At 40.4% G+C, this 19382-nt stretch overlaps 2 protein-coding genes across 4 annotated transcripts in view; one reads left to right on the forward strand and one right to left on the reverse strand.

The window, feature by feature from the left end:
• Positions 1 to 2637: 2637 nt before the first annotated feature.
• Positions 2638 to 9831, forward strand: PDCD5 (programmed cell death 5). Its single transcript, XM_048073479.2, has 6 exons — positions 2638 to 2772; positions 3668 to 3708; positions 4480 to 4541; positions 8018 to 8109; positions 8346 to 8417; positions 8810 to 9831. The coding sequence occupies exons 1-6, from the start codon at positions 2707 to 2709 to the stop codon at positions 8852 to 8854; spliced, it is 378 nt and encodes a 125-aa protein (XP_047929436.1). The 5' UTR covers positions 2638 to 2706; the 3' UTR covers positions 8855 to 9831.
• Positions 9832 to 12352: 2521 nt separating this feature from the next.
• The window catches only part of ANKRD27 (ankyrin repeat domain 27), a 44912-nt gene continuing 37882 nt past the window's right edge, over positions 12353 to 19382 (reverse strand). The window contains exons 25-30 of one of the 3 annotated variants that reach the window (XM_067004241.1): positions 18685 to 18846; positions 17700 to 17808; positions 16325 to 16406; positions 15856 to 15928; positions 15373 to 15459; positions 12353 to 14091 (exon numbers count right to left, since the gene is read on the reverse strand). In XM_067004241.1, coding sequence (XP_066860342.1) covers positions 13816 to 14091; positions 15373 to 15459; positions 15856 to 15928; positions 16325 to 16406; positions 17700 to 17808; positions 18685 to 18846 — 789 coding nt within the window. In that variant the 3' untranslated portion in view covers positions 12353 to 13815. Of the gene's footprint in view, positions 14092 to 15372; positions 15460 to 15855; positions 15929 to 16324; positions 16407 to 17699; positions 17809 to 18684; positions 18847 to 19382 lie in introns of those variants that run through there. The other 2 variants (XM_048073387.2, XR_007166771.2) reach the window with 2 other exon arrangements.

Raw genomic sequence — 19382 nt, forward strand, 5'->3', positions numbered from 1 at the left:
GTCTCAGGTAGGACAAAATAGTAGCCACACAAAGTGGTTTAAAATTTAACTACCACAACACAATCCCGTTTTTCACCTTTTAAGCCCTCATTGGCCAAGCAACAAAGCATAAATTTTCAATGATTATTTAGTTTAGAAGCGTTCAATAGCCCAGTTATCACTGGAAAATTATGTCTCTTAAAGTAACTCAAAACAGTACATACCCAAAAAAATCCTTAAAATCTTTTTCTTTAAGTATATACTAAATACTTATAGCTCCAAATATATTTATATCGTTGAGAGATTATATGTAGTATGTATAACATATCTAATTTATGTTATAGTACATAATTACAGCAATATATAATTATATAGATTGTATATAGTAGTTAGCTATCTGTAACATTTATATTCTACACAGTATGTTTTATATCTAGTGTAGTTAACAACTACATAGCACTTACATACAATTTAAAATAACTCAGCCAGTTTTGAAAAACCTGTATCTATTCCTTCATGTTTCCACATTCACAACTGTTCAGCTTACAGAGGTATTGATATATAATCTCCAAGCTGATGAAAAAGAAACTAGGCAGCTGACTAGACAAAAATGAAATACAACTCAAAGCACTGGGTTGCGTTTGCCTCCAATTTTTTAAAATGCCTCCAGATTTTTTAAAACAAAACATACCTTCCTTTTTTGATTCCTGAAACTCATATTGTAATTGACAATAACTACAATGATACCTTCTCAAAACATAAAAACTCACCAACTGCCAGCTCACGCTAAAAAAAACATTTAAAACAACTTATTAAGACATAACCTTTAAGTGTGTGAGCAAACAATATGCAACTAAACACCCAACACAAATATCTGTAAAGCTAGATGAAGTATTAGGATTACTGCAGCTTTCTCTGACTGAATCAAAGCATATGGTGGTATAATGGAGCATGAATTTACAGCAACAGAGATGTACGATGCAGATTAAAGCTTCATCTGTGAGAACATACTGCACAGCAAAACAACGATTGTGGTTTTTGCTTTATAGTGTAATGAGCAACAAATACTCTTCTGTAGAACTAGGGCTCCCTCTGCTGCTAATATGGAAGTAAAAAACAAAACCTAACTAAATCCACATGCTCCTGAAACAGACCCTGATTTTAAATTTAGCAATAGCGAGTTATAAGCATGATGGACAGGTTGCTATTTGGTTTATGCAAGGTTTTAAGGGAGGACTGACAGGCTCATGTTACCCACATCAAACATGCAAGCATGGAAAGCTCCACTCAAGGAAAATTAATCCCACTCCATTAACTGTCTCTGCATTCACTGCAGCAGGTCTTAATTAAAAGTATTAATGAGACAGGCCCTTGATACTTTTTGTTATTTTTTAAAACTAGACTAGAAATACTTGGTAATGTATTTCTATAGAAACCTCTATTTTTAGAAAATTGTGACTTACCTATAAAAAAAACAGCTTTTGGTGTTTAGGTTGTTTCTTTAGTTAAGTAAAATCTTTAAGTATGACTAAAAAAATATAGCCTTTAAAAAGAACACGTGAATGATCAACATCAAGAGGTATAATCTCAGATATCAAAATTGAACTCAGTGATCCAACTCAGGTCGTTCTCCAATTGTATGATTCCATGACAGTTACCCATTTGATGTGACGGAAGCTCTCAAGGGAGTGTGCCTGCAACAGCCACTTTGACTAGATACTAGAGTGACTTTGTACCAAAATGAATGCACCAGTCTGATGAAGGCTGGCTCCTTTTGTCAGCTTCCTACACCCTTGGTTTCTTTCCTGAGAGGGCCAGACCTCATGACTGAGGGGCAGGAAGCAGTATCATTTCATTCTTTTTTAGTCCTAATTGCCAACCACAGATTGAACTGGAAAGGTGTGGTAAGAGCATGGCAAGTTATTCCTTGGGGAGTCACAGCTGAACAAATTGTGGAAATAAGTCAAGGCAGCACGTGTGGGAAGCATAACCAAAGCACTGCCTCCTCCCCCCCCCCTTTTTTTTTTTTTAAGGAAAACAGATGAAGACGCTGCTGAAGCACTATGATACTATTATGGCAAGCTGCACCAATACAGACAAACGGGCACATCAAAGCAAAACTGTTTCTGCCTGCCCAGTAGCAGCTTACCTGGCATAAGATAAGCACCCCTCATGGAAGCAGAGCCACAAGGCAGCCTGGCCTGGTTTGGCCTGATTCGGGCTCCCTGAGCATCGATCAGCTGTGTCAGCCCCTCTCGAAAAAGGAGCTGTAATTTCCCACATGCTCTTCTCACGCCACCACCACTGCTACAGCTGCAGTCATGTTACAGAAACTGAACTGCATGCGGGTTCACCAGCCGGACAGGTCTCAAGGACATAAGCTCACTGACCAGGAGCTCGGGCAACGCTGCCCACGGCAACCTGCTGAAGGACCATCCCTCAGCCCAGCGGGAATTTTTTTTCCCCCGTGAGCTGCTCCGTCCAGCACGGAGCCTTCAATATCGGGACAAAGAACCATTTCGACGTGTGGGGGAGCGACGGGAGCAACCCCCGACAGAAAAAGACCCCCGTGAGGGCTCACAGCCCCCCGCACTACCACTCTTGCCGGGGCCGGGCGGCCTCCAGGGCGGCCCCACGCGGCTCCCCGGTCCCCCTCATCAAGCCCCGCATTCGGCCGCGCATTGGCAGCGGTGGCGCAGGCGCAGGGCTTGGCGCCCGCCCTCAGCCATGGCGGACGAGGAGTTGGAGGCACTCCGGCAGCAGCGGCTGGCCGAGCTGCAGGCCAAGCACGGGGTAAGGCGTGGACGGGGGACCCCGCTCCGTGCCGCCGTGGGGTCTGTCCCACCGCTGCCATCAGCAAGGCGGGGACGGGCGCGGTGTACCCCTGAGTGAAAGCTCCGGGCCCGGGCCGGGTCAGGCGGCAGCGGCCTGACGGTCCCTGCGCTGCGGCCTCGAGGTGCTGGCGGCGGCCCCCGGCCGCCTGGTGCTGCTGCTGGGGGAGCAGGAGGTCTCTGAGGGGCGCTGCCCGCCCCGCCAGGCCCCGCACACAGTCTTTGCCCGCAGTCTTTGCCCGCTTTTGTCCCTGCCACCCGCAGCGGTGTGGGTCCCTGCCATCTGTCCTTTCAGTCACGTCTGTTTTGGGAGCTGAAGTGTCTCAGATTTCCCATTCCGCTCTCACGCTTTAAAGTGTCACCTGTAAAATTTGAGGTGCAGATGCAACGTTAGGTTCACTTTAATCTCATTATTACTTCTGAATAGTTACCTGCCAATTTAGTCCTGAAATCCTCTGATAGGATTGTGTTTTTTCTGCATTGATAAATGCAAAGCATTGCATTGCATTTCTCGATAGGTTGCTTTAAAGGATTTAATGTCGTTGTTTTCTGGACTTCAGGGAAGTTTATTGTCTTAGATTTAACCAGGAGGCCTTTTAATCTCCAAACCTAGAACAATCTGTGGCTAGACCCAGTAGCAGCAGTCACCAGACTAGTTTGCATTACTGCTTTGTGAGGAAAGCAACAACTAGTGTGGCACATGTATTTGCTAGGGCAGTACATTTTTATTTTTAGGATCTAGTTTGTGGTCAGGCAGGTTTGGCTGATATTGATTTCTGCTAAAATACTTAAACTTGTTGTCGTGTGTGGAATGTCCTTGAATTATAATAGTATTTTATTCTGATCTCATTCTTTAGGATTCTTCTGCTGATCCGTCACAACAGGAAGCAAAACAGAGGTATAAATGGGAACTGTTGACTTTCGGTAGTGTCTTAAATCTAACAGTTTTGAATCTTTTCCTAACTTCTTTTTTAATATTGTGTTTCTTTGGAATACTTGTCTGAATTTTTTGATCTTGGAAAAACACCAGCAAAGAAACAGAAATGTGAGAGATTTAAGAAGGAAAAAAAAAAGTAAATTTTCATCTTTTCAAAGTAAAATTATATATTTAAAGAGCCAGACTTTTGTGAGAAGTTGAGGTGAGAGCGCACAGTCATGGCTTGTATTAACTGAAATACTGAAAGTAAAATTCCTGTTTTGTGAACACCTAGGCAAGTAAGTACATGAAGACTTACTGAAAACTGCTAAATAAATGATGAGGTTTAGTTCCATCTTGGAGTTGCACAGACTATTTGTTACTCGTGCTCTAACAGACTATCTTACGTGAAATTCTAGATGGAAATTAATTTAGAATCTTTACAGGGGGTAGCGTGGCTTTTGTTTTTCTAGCAGGATGTAATAATCAACTTTAATAAGGTGTAAGTAGTAAACTCCATCTCAATTTCTTGCAATAAGTTGTCAGCTATATAGTAACGTTATTGCTGATGTATGTACAGCTCTCCATGACAGAAAACGCTATAGAAGAAACCATATAAAATGTAGGGTTTGAAGGGACTTCAAAAAGTCACTTACATGAATGGAAAGTCTTCTGTAAATTTTATTGTATTGCGCGTATTATTTTAGGTGTTTGAAATCCCACTTTTAATGTGTAGCTAATTTTTTGTTACAGGGAAGCAGAAATAAGAAATACTATTTTAGCTCAAGTTCTCGATCAAGCAGCACGTGCGAGATGTAAGTATCCAAGTAACTTTCTAATAAAGACTTCTCACCTAATGTACTCAGTGCTGCTTAAATCAAGAACATACATGCCTGTATAGAGGCTAAAATAGAAAACATTGTTGAGGTGGAAACCGCTACAGCTTTTTAACTGGTGATACCAATGAAGGGGGTGGTTAACTGATTTCTGAATGACATTAATCCAATTTTTTTGAACTAATAGTAGGAACTGTGGTGATTCAAAATTAGTTAAGAACAAGTATTTAAAGAAAGAAATATGTAAAAAAAATACAGCTTTTTTATCTTTGTCTTATATTGAAGAAGGGATTTGGTTTGACGGGGGAAGTGAGGGGAGCTAGAAGTGACAGAGAAAGGCTGGGGGAACTTGTCACTGCTGACACTGTTGAAGATAGTAGGGAAAAACCTCTGAGTTGTCCCATAGGATTGTCCAAGGGCTCCTCAGAGAAGGTAATGATCCCGTTACCCCATCCGGAATCTTCTTGCATCCCTCCAAGGGGTCACTGTGCCTGCTGCTTCCCTAAAGTGCCTGTATACCAATGCGCGGAGCATGGGAAATAAACAGGATGAGCTCGAGATCTGTGTTCAGTCGCAGGGCCGCGATCTCGTTGTGATCACAGAGACATGGTGGGACAGCTCGCATAACTGGAACGCTGTCATGGAGGGCTATGTCCTTTTTAGGAAAGACAGGCTGGGAAAGCGAGAGGGTGGGGTTGCCCCTTACGTGAGGGAGCAATTAGGGTATACCCAGCTCAGCCTGGGGGAGGGTGAAGGACAAGTGGATAGTGTGTGGGCGAGAATTAAGGGGTGGGCTGGTATGGGAGACACTGTTGTGGGTGTGTACTACAGGTCACCAGATCAGGAGGAGGAGGTCGATGAGGCCTTCTACAAGCAGCTGGTAGAAGCCTCACAATCCCAGGCGCTGGTTCTTATGGGGGACTTCAATTAACCAGACATCTGTTGGGTAAGCAACTCGGCCAGGCACGCACAGTCCAAATGGTTCCTACAATGTGTTGAAGATAATTTTCTGACGCAGGTGGTGGAGGAGCTGATGAGGGGGGGGGTGCTTCTGGGCCTTGTCCTTACCAACAGGGATGGGCTTGTTAGGGATGTGAAGGTTGGGGGCAGCTTGGGATGCAGCAACCATGAGATGGTGGAGTTCAAGATGGAACTCGGTGGAAGAAGTAAGGCTAAAAGCAAGATTGCTGCCCTGGACTTTCGGAGAGCCAACTTTGACCTCTTCTGGGACCTGCTTGGGGGTATCTCATGGGCTAGGTTGCTAGAAGGCAAGGGTGCTTGTGAGAGCTGGGCTACGTTTAAACAGCACTTCTTCCAAGCTCAGGATCGGTGCATCCCTAAGAGTAGGAAATCGGGTAAGGGGGGCAGGAAACCTGCGTGGATGAGCAAGGAGCTCATCGACAAGATCAGAAGAGGAAGGTCTATGAAATGTGGAAAAAGGGTTGTCCACTTGGGAGGAGTATAGAAGTGTTGTCAGGGCCTGCAGGGACGCGACGAGGAAGGCTAAAGCCCACCTAGAAGTGAGGCTTGCAAAATAGATAAAGGACAATAAGAAGGTTTTAAGTATGTAAACAGTAAAAGGAAGACTAGGGATAATGTGGGTCCCTTGCTGAACGAGGGGGGTGTCCTGGTAATGGGAGACGCCGAGAAGGCGGAGATACTGAATGTTTTCTTTGCTTCAGTCTTTGCTTCAAGGACTCCCCCCCGGGACTCCTCAACCCTGGAGGGAGGAGAAAGGGTCTGGGAAATGGAGGGCTCCCCCCTGGTTGACGAGAGAGTGGTTTGGGAGCGTCTGAGTGGGCTCAACACACACAAATCCATGGGTCCCGATGAGATGCATCCACGTGTGCTAAGGGAATTGGCAGAGGTGATTGCCGAACCACTCTCTATCATCTTTGAAAGGTCCTGGAGAACAGGAGAGGTGCCTGAAGAGTGGAGGATAGCCAGTGTCACTCCAGTCTTCAAGAAGGGCAAGAAGGAGGATCTGGGAAACTACAGGCCAGTCAGTCTCACCTCTGTCCCTGGAAAGGTGTTGGAACAGCTTGTTCTGGATGCCATCTCCAAGCAATTGGAAGAGAAGAACGTTATGAGGAGTAGTCAGCATGGATTCACCAAGGGGAAGTCGTGCTCGACCAACCTTGTTGCCTTCTATGATGGCATCACCAGCTGGGTAGATGGGGGAGAGCAGTGGATGTCATCTACCTTGACTTTAGCAAGGCTTTCGATACTGTCTCCCATGACATCCTGCTAGCAAAGCTGAGAAAGTGTGGGATAGAGAAGTGGACAGTAAGGTGGGTTGAGAACTGGCTGACTGGCCGAGCTCAGAGGGTGGTGATCGGCGGCGCAGAGTCTGACTGGAGACCTGTGACTAGCGGTGTTCCCCAGGGGTCGCTGCTGGGTCCGGTCTTGTTCAACATCTTCATCAACGACCTTGATGAGGGAACAGTGTCTGCCCTCAGCAAGTACGCCGATGACACAAAGCTGGGAGGAGTGGCTGACACGCCAGAAGGCTGTGCTGCCATACAGCGAGACCTGGACCTGCTGGAGAGATGGGCAGGAAGAAACCAAATGAGGTTTAATAAGAGCAAGTGTAGAGCCCTGCACCTGGGAAGGAACAACCGCACGTATCAGTACAGGCTGGGGGACGACCTGCTGGAGAGGACCTCTGAGGGGAAGGACCTGGGAGTCCTGGTGGACAACAGGTTGACCATGAGCCAGCAGTGTGCCCTGGTGGCCAAGAGGGCCAAGGGGATCCTGGCATGCATTGAAAGGAGCATGGCCAGCAGGTCAAGGGAGGTGATCTTCCCCCTCTACTCTGCCCTGGTCAGGCCTCACCTGGAGTACTGTGTCCAGTTCTGGGCTCCCCGGTACAAAAAAGACAGGGATCTCCTGGAAAGAGTCCAGCGGAGGGCCACAAAAATGATATGGGGCCTGGAGCATCTTCCCTATGAAGAAAGGCTGAGAGACCTGGGTCTGTTCAGCCTGGAGAAAAGACTGAGAGGGGATCTCATCAATGCGTATAAATACCTGAGGTGTGGGAGACAGAGGGATTTGGCCAACCTCTTTTCAGTGGTTTGTGGGGACAGGACAAGGGGTAATGGCCACAAGATGGAGCACAGGAAGTTCCGCACCAACATGAGAAAGAACTTCTTGACGGTGAGGGTGACGGAGCACTGGAACAGGCTGCCCAGGGAGGTTGTGGAGTCTCCTCCTCTGGAGATATTCAAGGCCTGTCTGGACGCCTACCTGGGCAGCCTGCTCTAAGGAACCTGCTTTGGCAGGGGGGTTGGAGCCGATGATCTTTCAAGGTCCTTTCCAACCCCTACAATTCTGCGATTCTGTGATTTTGATTTATATTTCACTACCCTGGCATGAAGTCATAAGGACTTTTGTCACTCTTTAGTTACTAGTGAAGCTATTCAGGTATGATTGAATAGAGCCTGTTTTTATTGCAGTGAGCAATCTGGCACTTGTGAAACCAGACAAAGCAAAAGCAGTAGAGAATTACCTTATACAGATGGCAAGATATGGACAGCTACCTGGAAAGGTGAGTTATGGCTTTTTTTTTTTTAATTTTCTCACATACATTCATTTTCAAACCTAATTCCCTCAAAAATATTGAATGTTTTTAATATTTGCAAATTAACTGAAAAAAGGCAATTAAGAACTTCTGAAGGCTATTACAGAATTCTATCAAACAACTTTTACAAGAAGAGAAAGTGTAATTCAGTTTTTTTGTTACTAAACATCTCTCAGAATGTATTTATATTACTTCTTCCCTAGATAACAGAACAAGTTTTGATAGAAATACTTGAGAAAGCGAGTCAGCAAACAGAGAAGACAACAACAGTAAAGGTAACCTTCATTTCCTAAATATAATTTTAAATAGTTAAAAAGAGAGCAGAAAAACTGCATGTAGTATACCATTTCAGTTCAGCATAGAAGTGAACTTCTTATTTACCATCACTGCTACACACACCGATAAGTATTGGGATTATATTATAGAAGTCCTTCTCAATAATCTAATTTGCAGATATTAGCACTGGGATATTGGTGTTTTGTTGTGAGACAGACTGCTGTGCTTTTGTACTGTACCATTATGGCAGGTGGGGACTGGAAGGTTGTGATGGGGTGACTCTTCTGTTCCTTGTAATATATTAATTGTTAAGTGGGCAGAGTTTGAAAGGCTTGTTCTATGTTGGGCTTACTGTGACCCTTGTGTTTTCACTTTGTATATTTCATTTTAGTTCAACAGAAGGAAGGTATTGGATTCTGATGAAGAGGATGATTAATAAATACTACTGTTAGACTGTCTGCCAAGTAAATGGCCTGAAAAAGGGCAACAGTTGTCAGGCAGAACGGAAAACCTGAAAATGTTTACGTTTCTTTACTTTTTTTAATATAAATCTATATAAAGGCCAAACAAATGAACTTGTTTTGTAAAATACACCTGAGAAGGGAATTTTATAACTTAAACTTTTGTAGTATAAGAAGCCTGAGCAGTGTGGAGTTCCCCACTGCTTCATTAGCATGAACGTTTTGTTGCCCCTTACTCAGTGCGTAAGCTGTGCTTTCAGCACCTGCACACCCTTAACTTACTGTTATTGGACGTACCTTAACTTGTCCTCATGTTAAGTGTAAGGCTTGGAACAGCCAGTCCCTATAGGAGTTTAAAAGACTTAGCTCCAGAGTCTAAATTACAAACTGTTAGAAACAAGATTTCCTGAGCCCCTGAAGGAAGCCTCTCCAGCAACTCTCTGACTCTGAAGTCTTCACTGGAAATTTACAAAATAAAGTGAAAGTTTCAAAGTGGCGATTATTGGTATGTGGATCAGAGGGCATCTTATCAGGCAGTCTGTGTAAAATTGTTACCAACCCATAAATGAACTGTTTCCCTATGAAATTATCAAGCTATCTCAAAAAAAGCAAGTTAAAATTAACTGTGTAATACAGCACTGTTCAGGCACTTGTTATTGTATATTCTTAAAACTACCTCCATTTTGTGAAATGGCTGGAGTGTTTCCTAACTTAAAAAAAAAAAAAAGGCAGTTTTCCTAAATTTTCTGCAACTCTGCATGCATAAAGTAAAACTTGTGCTGTACACTTGTTCAAAAATATGGTTATGGAAAGATGCTAGATAAATACTGTAATGTTGTGCTGATAAACACACTATTACCACAAAGCCCTTTTCTGACATTATTAAATAGAAACATGTATGATCTCAACTGCAGTGTTTTTTTTGGAATGGAATAAAATCCTTTCAAGTGAGCATTAGTGTGTGTGTTCTTCATCTTGTGCAAATGTGGTTAAAAAGTATTTAAACAGTTATTTTTGTCTGGTTTGGAGTAGACTAGTTGTTTTTTGTTTGTTTTTGTTTACAATGAGGCTTCCTTAACTTCAGTAATTTCATGGGTATATGCTAAATTACTTAGACTTTAAAATGACCCTTTATCAGTGAAGATTTTCAAGGTGTGGTCACAGATTGTTGAAAAGTTTTCTCTTTGGGTGTATCTTAAGTATCCATGTTTCATATTCCTATTCCCAAGTTTATTACATGCTACTTCATTAAGTTTTATTGCCTTGCTGTTCTTCTAAAAAGGCTGTTCTAGGATCTCAGTTACCAAAAACAGAAATAAACTGGACTGTACAGTAACATGCTTTGCAGACAAATCATAACAAGGTTATGAAGTTGATTTTAGCATGTTTATACTACAGATTGATGGGTGCTTCTAGGGGTGCTCCCTTCAAATCCTATTCCAGTTTAGCCTTTGATCATCATATCTCTGAATATTGTTTAATTGATAAGCTTGTTTAGGCATGTCAAAGGAATCTTGTAAACTATTTCGTTTACCTGAATCAGTTGTTAGGCATTATCTGGAACTGGTCAGTATGTAAGTCCTTTTTTATTCATAAACTATATGTCTAAAATGCTTGGAAATAAGCTTTATCCTAGACTTAATGTTGAAGTAAAAGCGAAGCAACGGCCTGGTCACTTAAATAGGTTTCGGGTTCAACAGGACAACTGTTTTGATACAGTAACAACAGAAAACACAAGTTAATTCCTGTGAATTTGAACTTTTTCTACAAAACTCTGAAGAAAAAAATGTATTTACATATTTGCTATATTAAAATACAGATTTTGTTAAAAGCTACTGTAGGCAATATGCACCGAGTTAGCATTAAGTTGCATTAGTAAGCTACTGTTGGTATGTGTGTAAATTTCTTTCATTTGCGGGGATAAAAGTTTTTCAAAGGTAAGTACTAGTTTAACAGGTGGCCAGTTCCTGTAAAATCTATCAGCAATACTTTTCCTAGCTAACCCATTTCCTTGTATTGGTATAGTTTTTGGCTTAACGTTTTACACTTGTGCATACTTTCAGTGGCATCTGTACTACCCACAAATGTAATAGTATCAAGTTGACGTGGAGATTTGTGGCACTTTAGAACACTGTTGTTCCTACATCCATGCTCAGTGACTGCTTATTGTGGATTAGTTCTCTGTTGTGTTTAGCACCATACAAAAGCGAGTTTAGAATGAATAGAACCTTAGGTCTTCCTGTAGTGGGTTTACGTGGCAAGGTTTTGGTAGCGGGGGGGGGGGTTATAGGGGTGGCTTTTGTGAGAATATAGAAGCTGCCCCATGTTAGGTAAGGGCCCCCTGCTGACCAGAGCTGAGCCAATAAGTGATGTTGTTTGCGCCTCTGTGATAGCATATTTAAGACAGGGGAAAAAAAACACTACACCACACAGCAGCTGGGAGAGAGAGAGGATTGAGGAACAGCCTTGCAGGCACCAAGGTCAGTGAAGAAGGAGGGGGAGAGATGCTCCAGGCACCGGAGCAGAAGTCCCCTGTGGCCTGTGGTGAGGACTGTGGTGAAGCAGGCTGTCCCCCTGCAGCCCATGGAGTACCACGGTGGAGCAGGGTTCCACACTGCAGCCGGTGGAGGAGACCATGGTGGAGCAGGTGGACCTGCACTGACGGAGGCTGCGGCCTGTGGAAGACCCCTGCCGGAGCAGATTCCAGGCTGGACCTGTAGCCTGTGGAGAGGAGCCCACGCAGGAGCAGGTGAGCTGGCAGGTGAGCTGGCAGGAGCTGCTGGAGCATAGTCTCACCGGTATTAAAAAGCTGTTAAGTTGATTTTTCTTATCCCTATTGTGAGGAAATCTCGATACAAGAATCATTTAGGTAAAAGATAGTGTAATTAAGATGAACTAAATTCTCAATACTTAGTTTGGAAATCAGATAAATAAAAGTTTAAGTAAAATTTAGAAGTATTATCTACGTTATTTCAAAAACAGCATTGCCTGGCTTTAAGGTAATAATTCTTGTTTTTATTATAGGTAAGGATAAGTGACTTACTCTAAGACATCAGGAAGAAAAGTCTCATCTCATCTCTTTTTCCTCTTGCTCTTTTGGTTTGCCATAGCTGAACATCGATCCTACCATTTTCTTTTTGTTAATGGGAATGTGGAGCAGGAGAAGAAAGTTTTAAGTGAAAATGTTCAGTTTTACTAACAATTCTGCATTGTGCACCTCTATACCTTAAATCCAAAACCATACAACCTTGTAGCAGTAACTATATATCCATTAACTAGTTGTAATACTATTACCTACTAGAAATCTATGAATGTAGGGAGAGGGAAGAAAGTACTATTGAACTTGAGAGTAAATTCCAACAGATTCCTCAATTTACACAGAGATGTGAGGTGAACTCTTCAACTGTCCACAAAAACAAATGGAAGTAAATCTGCATAAAAGATTCAATGTTTTAAATAAGCACTCAAAGAAAACAGTGTTTTGAAGTATTATTTTACTAGCTTTTTCTTTCCATCTTTTGGCACAAATCCAAGGCACATTAGAAAAATCAGATAAACTCATAAATTATTAGAAAAATAAACACATGACCTTCAAACTCCAAGTGTCCATATGTGCACTTAATGCACATTTTATCTCTTCAATTAAAAAGTTATTTGAAAAAAATCACCGGTATGTCCTCCAGCTTTGTACTTTGCCAGGCAGTTTACAGATATTACAGCTAAAAGGAACAGAATTAGTCATACAAATATTTTATGAAATAAAATGCAGGCTGGATGTGATGAGCCAAGAATGAAGAATACTGCACTTAGAAACCTGTCTTGTGCGATTTACACATTCTCCTCCCTTAATCAAACAGTAGAAAATGAAGTCCAAATCCAAGCAGTCATCTCAGTTGCTTAGGAGCTTTCGATTCTTCAGTCTACACCTCTAGGAATGGTGTAATACCTGACCTATTCCAACAAGTGCGTACTGATATGAGAGGTACCTTTCAGAAATAGAAGTCTACCTGTTTAAGAAACAGTCCAGAACAGGTTTTTACGCAGCAGTTTTGTCTGAAGATGTTATCCAGGTTCAGAATCATGAATATTTGTGCATCTTTTTGAATGAATTGCTTTAGAGGAAGAAGAAAAAAAAAGTGTGTCCTTATACGTGCTTGCTTCTGCACATTTTCTAATTAGGCTGTGAACAGTGAATCTAAAGTTCAGGTTTGCAAGAGTTCTCTACTTTTCTCCACTGTCTTGGCTCTTAAAAAGAACTTCATCTTGCAGATCCAATACAGGGGAGCATTACAAAGAAATTAGCAAGGATTAGTTCCCTTCACATTAATAGCATGTATAAATGTCTAACACGGTGTCACAGATGTTACAGACTACTGTTTTCCCAGCTACTGAAATATACAGAAATATATACTATAATGGTTTGTAATATTACAATAAAAATAGAGACGTTTCATTTACCTCTGGCAATAAATAGCTTGTTATCCAATATATCTTTATATATATAAATATCTATATATTTATATATATTTATCCGATGTAGTGGTAAAACCTGAAAATGCAAAAATTATTTAAAGACTTCTAAAAACAAAGGGGGTGGCTGAAAAATACAATACAAGAATTGGTTTGTTTTACCGTTACATATAGTTTTTTTTAGTAAGTGCTAAGTAGAATAGGAAAGTAATTTTGTTGTCTGCCTCTCAGTACTTCCCTGTCGAGATCAGTAATGATCTGTCTGTGTATTTACCTCCAACATTAACAGAGGATTCAGTCTTCAAAAGTGCTAGGAACATTCTGTTTCTGTTGAAGAGTCATCCTTGTGTTCTGTTCTGAAGGCATAGCTGCAATCGTCACTGAATTCTTTGATATACAGCAAAGGGATATAGAAATTAACACCACCTAGTTCCTCAGCTTTTGACACCAAGTTTGCGCTTCCTTGTCAGTGTTTGGAAAGCAAGTCATCACAACAGTCTCTTGATTGTGAAATACTTGGATTTCTAGGGCTGGATAAACTATTGTCGTTGACATTCTCTGCTGAAAGCGGTACGTTAACAGTGTGTCTTCGGTGCATTAATTTACTCCTCTGAGGAGCTTCTAGCATGTCATCATGTTTCACAAACTCAGCACTGCATCCTGTGTCAATCATCTTAACTTTGCTCTGGTCCAGCGTTTCAACAGATTTTAACTTGGTTTTGTCAAAGCTTTTAATAGCTAACTGTGAGAACAGAAAAATGGTACATTAAAAGCATTGTCTAGTTTCTTCATTACAAAAATGTAAGTGAACATAGTGTTTCTTGAATGTAATTATCACATTAATTTCATGGTATTCTCAACAGTGAGAACACAGCCAAGGATTAGAAATAGCATACTCTGTAGGACAGATACTATCTTCAGTCTAGATGTGAGGAAGCAAGATGAGAAGAGACCAACCTGCCCCAGGCTACACATAAATCAGTACCAGAACTGAAAAGATAATCGAGGCATTTCACTGCATTATGCTAGTATGATCCCTAACTCTTCTGAATAGCTTTTATAATACGGGTCTCAAGGTACTGTAACAGCCATTTCTCTTAACATTAAGAAATAAGTAAGCAGCAATACAGACAGGACACTGCAGAACCGTGTACAAAAGCCAAACTGTCTGCTTCCAGATCCTGTCTGTCAGGGAAGACACCCCTCTACTGCCTCTTAAAGACTCTTTTTGGTTATTACAACTATTCTCATCTTCCATTTCCATAATTGCTCCTAATTTTTCCTTTTCAAAGATGATGGCCTTCCTTGATTACTGGTCACTTTGCAAATGCTAACTAAGATTTAAAAAAAACAATAAGATGCCAAGTATGCTAATGACAGGTTTTCTAAGATAAGAATTAAAGGCAGAAATTATGATACCCTTTTACTGAAATAATGACAACATTTTTGAAAAAGTTTCAGAAGGACATTATGTATGACTAAAACTAACAATTCAGACCTGTATGGCTCGTAAATTCAGAGAGCCGTGACAGTCGCACATAGTAAAAGTGCTACATATCAGTTGCATATTAGTTTTTTGACACCTGCTGTATTTGCATGACATACTGCCTTCAGTGATCCACAACTATAAAATTTAAATGCCATGTTTAATTACGTAGTGGGATATTATCATTAATACTAGAAAGAACAAGTAAAATATTCAATTTTTATAACATTAATTTGGCATTCCCGAGGTTCTTTGCAAATGTTAAATCTCATAAGGGATCCATGAAATAGAACAGTATTCCGTTTCATAGATAGAGATGAGAGGCAGAGACTGCATTTCTAAGGCTATAATCAATCTAAGAATGGGCAGCTACTGAACTAACGTAGTAGACAACTGCTTACTTTGAACAGATTTTTTTCTTGATTTAGTGTGCTGAAATCGGTAAGCAAAATTTCCAGTCAGAGTCACAGCCAGTGTAAAGAAGAGGGAGTACATGCTCTAGGGGGAGGGCAGCATCCAGCAGTTACTACATCCAACCATAGATGAATTAATCACACGATATAGTTGTGATACAGCTGACATTGCAACATGTAGCTTGCTATTTCCCTTGCAAACACTCTCCTCCTAGAAGCAGATTTATCATACAAACCCCAATTTTAATTAACTGAAAGTTTTCTGCCCTGTCAATAGCACCTCTGCTTGGCTACAGCTATTCTCACAAGATGCCGTTTTTCAAGCATTGGTACATCCTAGATTTTGCTGGACAAGAAAGAGAAAACAAGACAAAGAGATGAAGCCTGCAATAAGATACTTAATAGGTTTAAAAGGAAGAATAAGAACCTTCAGAGATGGTAGAGAAGCACCACTGAAGTTCAGACAAGGATAGAACATTAGCTTTTTAGCAAATAGGACAGAACTTTCAGAATTCTCTGACCACCACTAGTAAAGTTATACGTATCTACATTAATAGCAGATAAAACAAGTATTATACAAATAATTCAAGTAAGTGTTTCCTCTTACCTGATACAATAATTGATAGTCAAAACTGGGGACACTTTTGTCTCTTGTTATTGTTCTCCGTAAATGTTTCCCTCTAAAACACATTAAAAAAAATAAATTTATCTTCATAAAGAAACATACCTCAAGTCTTTTCACAAGTCTTGATCACTGAAAATCCACAAGGTGGCACTGTCTCAACATAGAAGGGCTACAACAATTTTTTTCTGCAAAATGACAGCCTGCTACTATTCCGTGTTTTATCGCAGAATATACATTGAAATTTAAAAAGATCATAGCAAAACCCAACCTCTGAGTGAAGCACTAAGAAGGTATTTTTAAAACAGTCTGGCTCAGAAACTCCTGATTTATAGTACACCAAGTAACAATGCAAAAACAATTTTAAATACATTTGCAAGTACTCCTTCACGGGCCAGGTTTTCCCCTCCCTCAAGTACAATAAATGTACTTCCAAGGAAGCTTCTATACTTACTTGTTAAATCTGTTAATTGATTGGACCAGTTGATGTTGTCTGCTTAAGGGATCATCGGCTTTCTCACATGGCTTAGAATTCACTAGGGATTGAAAAGAACAAGTAGATAAAATTACAGGCACACAAGATTTTTTTTTAAAGATCAGTTCTGAATGAAAAGTGATATCTACTGACATTTGATTTAAACTTTTACGGTAAAACTATAATAGTAGTAACTTGAATCAGTCACCATTTCTCTTTGGAAACTTCAAAGTATTTTATGTTCTGGGACAAAGCATTCTTGATCAGATTATCATGACTGGCCAAGCTTCTGAAGACCCTATATAATTCTGGACTTTCAAGAATCTTAATTCCAATTTTTACAAACCTGAAGTAACTAACACACACGTGCTACTCCACCTCTTCATCAATATTACTTAGTCATGCTTTCTACTGGTCTTTTTAAAGCTATTCCCATACTATCTGAAAGGACTGTTTCAGTCTTTGGCATCAGCATACAGTGATAAATTTTAACAAAATATTTACATTCTTTCCTCAGGAAGCAGACAACAGTTATTATGAAAAGTCTAACTAAAACTTGTGGATGCTGAAATGAGCACTACTTCTCCTTATTTTCCCTACTTCCTGGTCACACAGCCTCATTCCCTTCTTTCCACAGTTGTGGTGGCAGCAGACCCTTTGCTATGCTGAGTTATCCAGCTCAGCTCAAAAGTTGTTACATCTCTTGCCCCACGTTAGTGAATTATATCAGCTGGGAAATCCTCTGAGAAACTTCTGAGGCAGCGTAAGGAAGCAGTGAATAAAGAGAACCAGAAGCTGAGGGAGGGAGGGAAGAGGTGATGATGGACCAGGAGTAACACCATTTCTCTTCTAAGTGAGCCATTGCATCAGCTCAGCTGTGCTGTCAAACTAGTACCGTGTGTCTCAACATATTTGCTTAGACTGCACTATATATGCTGCCATTTATAGAAATACCTTCTTTTGCAAATCTTGCTTGTTGGCCTAGAAAGCTTTGTAGCTCTTAATTTCTGTCCCATAACCTGAGAGACAGTAACAAATTGAAGTATCACTCCCTAATCTGTTTTAGCGCAATAGAAATGGTAACTCCAGGTGATCTAATCTGTTTTACTTTGCACTGAAATGGACAAGAATTACATGGTTAAATGCTTTTGTATGTAAAATTCCACCCACCATGCACCAAACAAGTGAAAATTGAGTTTGTGGAAGCAAGTCTGCTGAGTTTAGTTATAGTATTTTAGGTGTTCCAGTAATAAATATGAAAAATAGTTTGTTTTCGTTAATGGTATGTAAATCATATTGCCACATATGAATTCCTAAATCTTGCTATTCATACCAGTGGAAATTGGACATGTACCTTTTTTTCTTATCTTGATAGTAGCATTCTGCTCATATTCCTTTTCTCTCTCTGCTGATGTAGGTACATAGCTTGGTGCTGTTTCCAGCAACTTAATGATATTTGAATTCTTAATTTGAAATTTTTCACCAGTATTAAAAAAAAAAAAAGGAATAAAAAGTACAATTTAGGATTCTAGTCTATGCAGAGCATGTTAACTGCCAAAATGAATTTAACAAACACAAAAGTACCTCTTTATAAATACGAACTTTAAATTGTATCAGTCTGACTAGGGACAAAACCAGTGTTCTCTAAGCTGCGCTGTGCCGGAATGCTTTTGTAGTCCTGGATTACTATTTTAAATTACACTATTTACAACTAAGATATTTATGATTAAATTATAATACACATACTGAAATTGATGCAATACAGAATTCTGCAGCCATTATGCTACACCTCAGAAGCTACTTAATGTATAAAGATAGGGATCATGCATCAAGTCATTTAAAGAGTGAAATAACGCTGTATAATCTAGTATTGCAGAACGTCTTTTTTTTTTTTCAACATCAGAGTTGTTGATGGTCAGATAAAAGGTATCAAAAAGCACAAAGGAAGAAACACAGTAGGTAGAACAAGAAGATTGCTGGCAATGTTACTGATGAGAACAAGGTGTTCATTTTCCTATAGCCCACGCATCTCTTCTGCTCACTTTGCCACTGCTGGCATGGATTTTAATGTCATTTTCATACACATATGTGCTTTCACTCTTTCTACACTCATCTTTCTTGTCTAGGATAATTTATTTTAGAAACACAACAAGTATATTGTACATAGGGCAACAAACAGACATCTTAGTCTTTATGTCATACAACTGTTAAATACAGAAGTCTTGGCTAATGATGGGCTGAAAATGTTGTGACAAACAGTTATATTTGTTTTCTTTCTTATATTATGCCTATGGAACCTGAAGAAAATCAAACCTTGGAAACAAACTTTCTGTACTCACCGGCTCAGCACAGTCTGCAGGGGTACAGTTCCTTTCATTCCTTATGTGCGTCATGGCACCATTCTGAAGCAGCAAGTCTACCAGGGCTTCGTTCTTCGCTATAACTGCCTCGTGCAGTGCTGTATTTCCTTTGGCATTAGAAAGGTTAACAGAAACTCCATGCTGGACAGCAAAATAAAATAGAAGTTATAAAGAAAGAGCAGCATAAAATGGAGATAGCATATTATTATTCTGTTTCTCTCCCCTTTCAGTTTCCATGCATCAATGAGAACAATACAACAGCAGCCTTGTGGCTGTATGCAAAAACAGAAAGCATATGCTAACAATCACCAGCTGAACAATAAGCCACCTGGTCATATTATTTCCTTCTCTCTCACAGCCACAATTTCATGGATAAGCTCATTTCATTTTTTGCATGTATCTACTATATATTCCAAGTTTAAAAGAGATCAAAAAAAAATCACACAATGCAAAAAACCCTATGCAATATAGTCCTAAGCAAGAAAACCTGCCATCTGCCACAGAGAAGTTCCATAAAAGCAGTTAGCTGTACAATAGCAAAGTAATATTCATCTAATCAAAAGCTATGAATGGAGGGGGTTGATGGAAGTGACAAGAACAAATACTCTCCATTTTTTTCTGAGTAGTTTTGATGGAGAAATGCTTAAAAATATACTAATCCCGAGTACTACATAAGC

Source organism: Anser cygnoides, chromosome 12 (genome assembly GCF_040182565.1).
Source record: "Anser cygnoides isolate HZ-2024a breed goose chromosome 12, Taihu_goose_T2T_genome, whole genome shotgun sequence".
Classification (NCBI taxonomy): domain Eukaryota; kingdom Metazoa; phylum Chordata; class Aves; order Anseriformes; family Anatidae; genus Anser; species Anser cygnoides.